Source organism: Penaeus japonicus, unplaced genomic scaffold (assembly GCF_977035675.1).
Source record: "Penaeus japonicus unplaced genomic scaffold, GWHDUDI00000001_assembly GWHDUDI00000008, whole genome shotgun sequence".
In the NCBI taxonomy this organism is placed as follows: domain Eukaryota; kingdom Metazoa; phylum Arthropoda; class Malacostraca; order Decapoda; family Penaeidae; genus Penaeus; species Penaeus japonicus.
The window spans coordinates 23,085,037-23,095,036 of record NW_028234410.1 but is presented as its reverse complement, the minus strand read 5'-3'; the positions used below and the strand labels follow the sequence as shown (position 1 = coordinate 23,095,036).

The 10,000-nt window shown below is 44.9% G+C and overlaps 1 protein-coding gene across 1 annotated transcript in view; it reads left to right on the top strand.

Annotated features, from left to right (window-relative positions):
- Duox (dual oxidase) overlaps window positions 1–10,000 on the top strand; it is a 156,477-nt gene that overhangs the window by 90,477 nt on the left and 56,000 nt on the right. The window contains exon 8 of the mRNA XM_086539262.1: window positions 1,062–1,185. Within this exon, the coding sequence (XP_086395388.1) occupies window positions 1,062–1,185 (124 nt within the window). The remainder of the gene's footprint in view (window positions 1–1,061; window positions 1,186–10,000) is intronic.

Here is a 10,000-nt window from a genome sequence, read left to right as displayed (position 1 = left end):
GCACAACCTAAAGCCGCGGTCACACTAGGCACAGATAGCTATGGGAAATCTTGATGTCAATCGTTGCGGTTACACAGGGACGCGAAGTCAGACCCTCCAAATAACTGACATACATTGGGTTATGCACACAATATGCTTGTACAGAATGGGTCATGATTTTGGCAGCATTGATCAACTACTGAGCAGAAGAGAGTTACTGGACGCTAGGGAGTGGATATTTTAGAATAATTGCCACAGGATTTTATGTACGGGCGTGTGTTTCAGAGAAAGGGAAGGGTATGTTAAGAGAGATCGGTGACGTGGGACGACTGTTGTGAAGAGATATAGTGATTGAGGACAGATGCAGTGTTTTTTCCCGGTGGCGATAGGGAAAACACACAATTGATGTTCTTTTCTTAGTGTTTATTTTTCAATAATTATACCCAATTAGTAATATTAGTGTCTAGCAACTTCAGTTGCTCTTGTCAGACATTTTGCGATGGTCACAATTATATCTTGACACTGGGCTATCTAGCTTGAAGTGATGCCTAGTATCCTGCACCACTTCCTTCTGCCTCTTTTATTCTATGAGAGTAAATACTATCAGCTGCCTTCTTTTTATGTACGCGAGGTAGATAAGAATTATGAAATATTGAAGTATTGATAAAATATTTCAATTGAAAAGTCCTATCCCAATATGTAATTGTTTTAATTTTTACAATGTTTGTTCGATGAAGAAATGGATGGCTATTTTCTACCGATGAAAGGGAGGCAAAAAAAACTAGCCGAATCAATGGCTCCATCTGTAGCTATTGTAAACACACCCTTAAACTGATATTCATATATACGGCTTTGTAGTTTCGGACAGACTACTATCTCTTCCACGGATACCGATGGAAGGGCGACAGGAAACCAGTCGACTCAGTGGCTCCATCTTAGCCTAGTGTAACCACACCTTAAAACTGAATTTTATATTTACACCTCTTTCTGATTTCCGACAAACTTAATATCCCTTGAGATCTCTCTTCTCGCCCCCGCCCCCCCCCTCCCCATAGAGCGGAATCAAACCCCCTGTGTTTCAGATTCGGCCACACGCTGGTTCCCCCGGGGCTCTACCGACGCGACGCCGGAGATCACTGCCCGTTCATCCGCTCCCAGACCGGCAAGTCCGCCCTCCGCCTCTGCTCCACCTGGTGGGACGCTGATGTAAGTACTGCTCGTGGCGCTGGTGTTGCTCTGGCTTTCGTGGACACTTTTTCCTTGAGATTTTTATTCTTATATGTTTCATCGTTTGTCTTTCATTATTTTATTTTTTTTGTCATTATTTTATTTTTTGAAGGGGGGGGGGAGGTTTGAGTTTTGGGATGAATGAAATTGTTGATATCACTTTTGTTGGGTTGATGGGATGCTGATAGTCGTTTTTATGTATATCTATCTATCTATTTATCTTCCCAAGTTTCCCATTTTTCCTTTTTTTTCTTTTATAATCTTCTGTTTATATACATATTTTTTCTCTTTCTCGGTATGTTTAGATAAGGAAAAGTAAGGAATAATGGACATGGTATTTATTTTGTCTGGGACTCGTTTTCTGAAGTTACCGATGAAGTTGTATAAGCGTCTGTCATCGATTTGTCGGTAAAAAAAATGAATTGTAACCGTAATTATAAGATTTAATCCTGGAGATTTCACGCATTTTAAGTCTATTATCAATTACGGACAAAAAAGAGAGAAAAAAAAGAAAAGAAGAAGAAAAAAAAAAACAATAGCGATGAAAACTCAACGCTCGAGTCGGCTCTCCGCTCCGCTGTAATTATTGTATCCCTGAACAACTAGATCAGAAGTAATTAGCTCGGGTAATTAGCCGCCGCAATGGGTAATCTGCCCTGGAGGTGGGGTGGGTATGGTGTTAGGGGGGGGGAGTAGTGTGTGGGTGTCAGTAGGGGGAGGCGGGGGTGGGTGAGGGGGAGGGGGGTATAAGACGTCGGTGGAAATTTTAATTAGCAGAAAAGGGGTTTCGTGAAGGCAAAGGTGCACCTCAATGAGTTTATAATTGGACGGAGAGTTTGGAAACTTGTTATTACGGCGTGACGTGTTGTGGCGATGACCGATCAGATGTCGGGGCGGCTTGTTCGCGGCCTCATGATGAGTGGGATTATGAGGATTGTGATGTTATCTGGTTATGTTGGCGATGGGGATTATCAGGCTGTCTGGTTCTGCTAATGACGAGGACTATGATATTATCCGGTTTTGTTGATGATGATGGTGATTAGAGTGCTATCTAATTTTGTCTATGAGGGGGACTATGGTGCTATTATGATGATTATGACGTTATGACTGTGTGGTTATGATATATTTATGAAGGTAATAAGGCTATTTATTACTTTATGTTCAAGATTAGGGTTATCGAGGAGATCGGTATAATCAGGTTGTCCCTCTCTGTCATAAATGAGCACTCAGAGGTTACTTAATTAAGAGAAATCGTTATGCATTACTTCCGATGACTGTATGACGTTTCGTGTGATGTTTAGGAATGCCACGGAACTATTGAGACCTAGGAATGTAATTAGCTTTTTCTATCGAAGTTTTGTCAGTTACGTTCGGTTCGTAATTCCTTTGGTATCTTCTCCTGTTCCTAATTCTGCTTCTCTCTCTTCCTTCTTCTTCCTCCTTTTTTTCTTTCTTCTTCTTCTTCCTCTTCTTCTTCTTCTTCTTCTTCTTCTTCTTCTTCTTCTTCTTCCTCTTCTTCTTCTTCTTCTTCTTCTTCTTCTTCTTCTTCTTCTTCTTCTTCTTCTTCTTCTTCTTCTTCTTCTTCTTCTTCTTCTTCTTCTTCTTCTTCTTACTCCTCCTCCTCCTCTTCCTCCTCCTCCTCCTCTTCCTCCTCCTCCTCCTCTTCCTCTTCCTACTCTTGTTTTCGTTCTTAGTTTTGTTCTCCTTCATTCCCACCATCTTCATCTCCATCTTCTTAACCTTCATAGTCATCTTCGTCTTCGTGTTCTTCGTCATCACCTTCATCTACGCTGCATATCATTAATTTTTTCATCATTTTGCTTTTTTTTTCCTTTGCATCCTCTCGCCTCACACTCTGCCGAGGAAGCGACGACGGCCTTGGCTTAATCTCACTCCCCCGACTCCGTTCTCGTGCGACCCCTTGACTCCCGACGCCCTTCCCACGCTGCACGAGTGATAGTGGGGGTGGTGAGGGCGGGGGGCGGGGGGCGTTGGGGAGATGTGCTTGTGAGGATTTTGGAGCGGCGGGCCAAGCCGAGGATGGCGAGCTCTGTCTCGTTTCTTTTTCTTGTCTTAGCGTATATATATATATGTATATATATATATATATATATATATATATATATATATATATATATGTATATATATATATATATATATATATATATGTATATATATAGGTAGATAGATAGATATATATATATAAATATATTCACATATACACACTCATACACGTACATATGCATACACGTATATACACACACATATATACACACACATATATGTGTGTGTGTGTGTGTGTGTGTGTGTGTGTGTGTGTGTGTGTGTGTGTGTGTGTGTGTGTGTGTGTGTGTGTGTGTGTGTGTGTGTGTGTGTGTGTGTGTGTGTTTTCATGTCTGAAGCAAAGTTCATATCTTACAAAAATGAAATTTCACCAAAATTCGTGGGCACGAGAACCGTTTACGCTCGTTGACCTTTTTACGAGACACGCGTGAAAAAAAACATACACACACACACACGCACACATACACGCACACGGACACGCACACGCACACGCACACGCACACGCACACACTAGGGAATGGTGATTTTTTTTTTTGTATAATCGCATGAGCTTGTTTTGATATTATATACGCTTGGTACATATCTTATTCACAATGGATTGAAGGAAAAGAAAAAGAAAGGGGGAAAATATTCTCTCTCTCCCTCTCTACATAATATATATATATATATATATATATATATATATATATACATGTATATATATATGTATATATATATTTATATACATACATATACATATATATATACATATACATATACATATAGCCATCTCATTTATTTTCTCATGTTCATCTTTTCTGTTTAGATCTTTCTACTTTTCTGTTTTTGTTTGTTTTTTTGTTTATTTTTTTTTTGTTTCCTTCAGAATTTCAGTTTTACTTTGAATTTGATTAGGTGGATTAGTAATTTTGTATTTTTAAGATCAGAAATTGACTTTGAATCCCGGGATAATTTTCTATGTTACTGAATTTAAGATTATTTTAAGCCTTAACGCCCAAGCTATCCTGTTCTTTATATTCACGCCCATGATCCCCTTCCCTCCTCCTCAGCTTCTCTCTCTTCCCCTACCTTCTCTCCCTCTCCCTCTCTCTCTCACTACCTTCTCTCTCTCTCCCCCTCCGTCTCCACCTCCTCCACCACCTTTACCGAACATGTTATGGTCTCCCCCTTTAACCCTACGTCACCTCTCCCCCCTGTCTCTCTAACCCTACCCCTACCCTTACCCTTACCCCCACCCCCACCCCACCCCCACCCTTACCCCCACCCCTACTCCTACCCCTACCCTTACCCCCACCCCACCCCACCCCACCCCACCCCCACCCCCACCCCCACCCCACCCCCACCCCCACCCCCACCCCCACCCCCACCCCCACCCCCACCCCACCCCCACCCCACCCCCACCCCACCCCATACAAAGCCCAGGTCAGAATCATCGTACCGAGTCGCCTTTTTTAAGATGATATAATTGCGGTATTGACGTGGTGTCTGCCCTCGGGTATGAATCTCGATACCGCGGTGGTTCAAGTTGCCCGCGAAACGTCTCGAAAACTTTCTCGAAACTGGGAACCCGAAAAAGAACCGGTGTGGAGAAATATGTTGAGAAAGGCCACGAACGCCTGATGCTAACAAGGCAGCGAAGGCACGAACTTCATGCGAGTCGGTAATGCTTTCCTTAGTTAATAAGGAAAAAAATGAAGCTCAGACGACCAATCTCAATCAGGCTTCGGCAGTTCTTATTTTCTCTTCTTACTTTTCTTCTCCCTTCTTCCTTCTGGGCCTCCCCCCTTCTCCTTCTTCTACTTCTCCTTCCCTTTCCCCTTCCCCTTCCCCTTCCCCTTCCTCTTCCTTTTCCCCTTCCCCTTCTCCTACTCCTTCTTCCCCTTCTCCTTCTCTATCTCCTTCTCCTTCTCTAACTCCTCCTTCTCCTTCTCTAACTCCTCCTTCTCCTTCTCCTTCTCTAACTCCTCCTTCTCCTTCTCTAACTCCTCCTTCTCCTTCTCCTTCTCCTTCTCTATCTCCTCCTTCTCCTACTCTATCTTCTCCTTTTCCTTCTCCTTCTCCTTCTCCTTCTCCTTCTCCTTCTTCTCCTTCCACTTCTCGTCGTCGTTGCCGTTAACTTCCTCCTGTTCTTCCACCTCCTACTCCTTCTCCTCCTCCAGGCCGTCCCACTTCCCTTCCTCTTTCCTCCACCCCCTTCCCTTTCCTTCTTCCCCCTCCTGACCCTCCCCTCCCTACACCCCTCCCATCCCCCTCTATCTCTCCCCCTCTCCCTCTCCCTCTCCCTCTCCCTCTCCCTCTCCCTCTCCCTCTCCCTCTCCCTCTCCCTCTCCCTCTCCCTCTCCCTCTCCCTCTCCCTCCCAATCTCCCTCCCCTCCTCTCCCCCATCCCCCTTTCCCTCTCTCTCTCTCTTCCTCTCCCTCCCTTCCAATCTCCCTCTCCCTCCCTCTCCCTCTCCCTTTCCCTTCCAATCTCCCTCTCCCTTCCAATCTCCCTCTCCCTCTCCCTCTCCATCTCTCTCCCATCCCCCTCTCCCTCTCCCTCTCCCTTCCAGTCTCCCTCCCCCTCCCCCTCCCCTCCCCCTCCCCCTCCCCTCCCCTCCCCCTCTCCCTCCCCTCCCCCTCTCCCTCCCCTCCCCCTCTCCCTATCTCTCTCCCTATCTCTCTCCCTCTCCAATCTCCCTCTCCCTCTCCCTCTCCCTCTCCCTCTCCCCCCATCTCTCTCTCTCTCCCTCCCTCTCTCTCCCTTTCAAAGCGGTGTTCCAGAGTGAAGCAAGGTTGACTTGAGAGAATCCATTATATATTCTAGGCCAACAGACGCAAAGAAACCCGCCAATATTCCACGTAACAAAAACAGGGCTTACGTGCATCTCGTTCGATTTGCTTGGCTGGCTGTGCTGGTGGAGGGAGGAGGAAAATTTGCTGAGAGGGGTAGGGGTAGGGGTAGAGGTAGAGGTAGAGGTAGAGGTAGAGGTAGAGGTAGAGATAGAGATAGAGATAGAGATAGAGATAGAGATAGAGATAGAGATAGAGGTAGAGGTAGAGGTAGAGGTAGAGGTAGAGGTAGAGGTAGAGGTAGAGATAGAGATAGAGATAGAGATAGAGATAGAGATAGAGATAGAGATAGAGGTAAAGGGAGTGGGAGTGGGAGGACGGAGGGGGAGAGTGAGAAGATGAGAGGGAGAGGGAAAGTGAAAGTGAGAGGGAAAGTGGAAGGGAGAGGGAAAGTGGAAGGGAGAGGGAGAAGGAAAAGAGAATCATACAGAGAAAGAATGAAAAGAGAATCAAACAGAGAAAGAATGAAAACGAGAAAGTTTCAATACAAGATAGAATAGTGCACAACAAGATTTGGCCAAACCTTAAGAAGACACAAGAAATCCTTCACAAAACGGAAGCACAGTGACATGTAAAAATAATAATGAAATGAAACAGAACCGCAATAGAAAAAGAACACCAGATCCGTTCTTTTGTGCTTCTAGTCTCATTGTGGCCGAGTTTCATCATGATGAGCGCCGGGGCGGAAGGAACACGGGAATTCGACACTTAACAAGGTCAAGACGGGCTAAGATGGAATTGATTGATTATGTGTGTGACCGTGTGTGTGAGTGTGAGTGTGTGTGTGAGTGTGAGTGTGAGTGTGAGTGTGAGTGTGAGAGTGTTAGTGTTAGTGTTAGTGTTAGTGTTAGTGTTAGTGTGAGTGTGAGTGTGAGTGTGAGTGTGAGTGTGAGTGTGAGTGTGAGTGTGAGTGTTAGTGTTAGTGTTAGTGTTAGTGTTAGTGTTAGTGTGAGTGTGAGTGTGAGTGTGAGTGTGAGTGTGAGTGTGAGTGTTAGTGTGAGTGTTAGTGTGAGTGTGAGTGTGAGTGTGAGTGTGAGTGTGAGTGTGAGTGTGAGTGTGAGTGTGAGTGTGAGTGTGAGTGTGAGTGTTAGTGTTAGTGTTAGTGTTAGTGTTAGTGTTAGTGTTAGTGTTAGTGTGAGTGTGAGTGTGAGTGTGAGTGTGAGTGTGAGTGTGAGTGTGAGTGTGAGTGTGAGTGTGAGTGTGAGTGTGAGTGTGAGTGTTAGTGTTAGTGTTAGTGTTAGTGTTAGTGTAGGTGTAGGTGTAGGTATGCATATACGTATCTGTCTGTCTGTATGTCTGTATGTCTGTCGGTCTGTCTGTCTGTCTGTCTGTCTGTCTTTGTGTGTCTTTCTATGTATGCGCATGTGTCTATATTTCAGCTAATGCCTATGGACGCGCGCGCGTGTGTGTGTGTGTGTGTGCACTCATGTGTATTTGTGTTGCAGTGACGGCGCGGCGTTGAGGTGACCGACTCCCGTGTATGGGACAATGGGAAGGGGTCACTGGAGCGGAAGATGGGGTTAGATGAGGGTGTGGGGTGGTTAAAGAAAGGGAATGGGGGAGAAAGACACAAAGAAAGAAAAAAATACAGAAGGAAAAAAAGACAACAATGGTTAATCAAAGGGTTGTGACAGCGTCTTTGATGGTTTGGTTGTGGATATTCGCAGGAGTTTTTTGAAAGGACCCTTTATTTCTTTGCTTTTTACTTTCCGTTGCTTATTCTGTTGTTGTCCGGGCGTATTTGCAATCTTTCTAGATTGTTTTTATCATCATCATCATCACCATCATCATCATCATCATCATCATCATCATCATCATCATCATCATCATCATCATCATCATCATCATCATCATCATCATCATCATCATCATCATCATCATCATCATCATCATCATCATCAGAGCTCGCCCTTCTCTTCCTCTAAGCATCAAAGAATTTCGGTTTCAGAAATTCTCCGCCATACTTTTTATGCAAATTCTGAACCCGTTTCTAGTTTCTTTTTTGTTGTAAATATACTGTGCAAAGCCTGCCCTCTCTCTTCTTCGTCGTTAGACCTTCACGCAGCCTAGTTAGCTTGCAGACCTGCGTGTTGATGATGCACGTGTTGCAAACGCCACTAATTGGAGAGGCGCCCGGCCTAACGATGGGTCCGAGCGGCGAAACGAGGAGCTGTGCCCATTCTGCGCCCCAATTGCAAGGATGGGCGTGTTTGTCGGTAGGCGTGAGGGTGGGTAGCGACCTTTACTGACAGTGTGTGTGTGACAAGGCGGGAAGATGTCGATGCCACTTGTGTCTGGCGTGGAGTGATTTCCCTGCATTTTCGGCTGTCTCTTATGGCTCCCCGTGGCGACTTCGATGCCACGGTAGATAGCTATCCGAGCTCTTACCGCTTGGTATCACATGCCATTACTATTACTCTGTATCTTTGTCATCAAAGACACGCACGCGCACGAAGCTTAAAATAAGCGCCAGGAAACGGGGAATTGCACAACTTTTCCGCCATCCTATCCTCCGTCGCCGTGACAGCATGAGCGATGTTGTGAGTGGGTGCGCATCCGGCGGCCGTGGTGAAGAACGGCCATGTCCGTCTTTGTGGTTTCTTAGATCGAGTTTCTTGTCGTTCATTTCGCTTTCTTGTCTGATTGTCTTGCCTTGTCTTGCTTTCTTGTGTTAATTTCTTGTCTGTTTTTCATTCCTTATCGTCTTATCCCCTTTTACTTTCATGGTTTTTGTCTCCTGTTATATTTTCCCTTCTTGTTTTCTGTTTCTCTTTCTGATCTTCATTGCCTTCTTGTCTTCTTGCCTCATTTTCTTCACAGTTCAGTAGAGGATTGCTCTCGGATTATTCACGGTGGCCACTTCGTTCGTCGTTCCGAGTAACCGAGTAACCGAGAAATTAAGTAATCGAGTTACCAAGAACTAGAGTAACCGAGTAACCGATAGAAACAGTAACCATACCATCAGAGACGCGGTTACAACCACTTGACTTGTTCCGTTACTTGTGCGGTACATTGTGGTTGTATAGTATTTCCTGTGGTTGTCGGTAGTTATTAGTGTGGTGTTCGCATTGGATATGCTATTATTCATTTTACCTTGATTATTCGTTATTTGTTTTCCTTTTCATTAGTTATTACCAGTCAAACATTCGAAATTATTTATCATACTTATCATAATTAATGATTGATTATATTTACCCTCTGCACCCGTCGTTATTAATGATTAATGATTGATTATATTTACCTCCTGTACCCGTCGTTTTTATTTACTGTAATTACTTATTTATCATTCTCTTTCCTCCAATCAATTTTGTTCTTGCCCTCTCATCAATTGTCTCGCTCTCTTCAATTATTCATCAAACTCTTCAGTTATTTATCAGACTCTCATCAACTTTCCCTCACCCTCACATCAACTGCTCCTCACCCACTCATCAAGTATTCTTCACCCACTCATAAACCATTCCTCACCCACTCATCAGCTATTCCTCACCCACTCATAAACCATTCCTCACCCACTCATCAGCTATTCCTCACCCACTCATAAACCATTCCTCACCCACTCGCCAGCTATTCCTCACCCACCCATCAGCTATTTCTCACCCACCCGTCAACTAATCCTCAGCCCCCTCATCAACTAATCCTCACATACTTCTCAGCCGCTCCTTACCCTCTCCCCACCATTCCCTGATTCCGCCACGCAACCGCCGCGCCGCCTTCCCGATGATGAAACTGCGCAACCTCGACCGCAGACTTCTCGCAGAGTGAAATTCGAGCGGAAACCTTCTCCCGCGCCCAAGGTCAGCGCCGCCGACTCTCCCGACCGACAATTAAAACGCTGAGTAACAGAGATCATGGGTGGCTTAGGGAGGGGAGGGGGGAGGAGTGAGTTAACCGAGTAATTG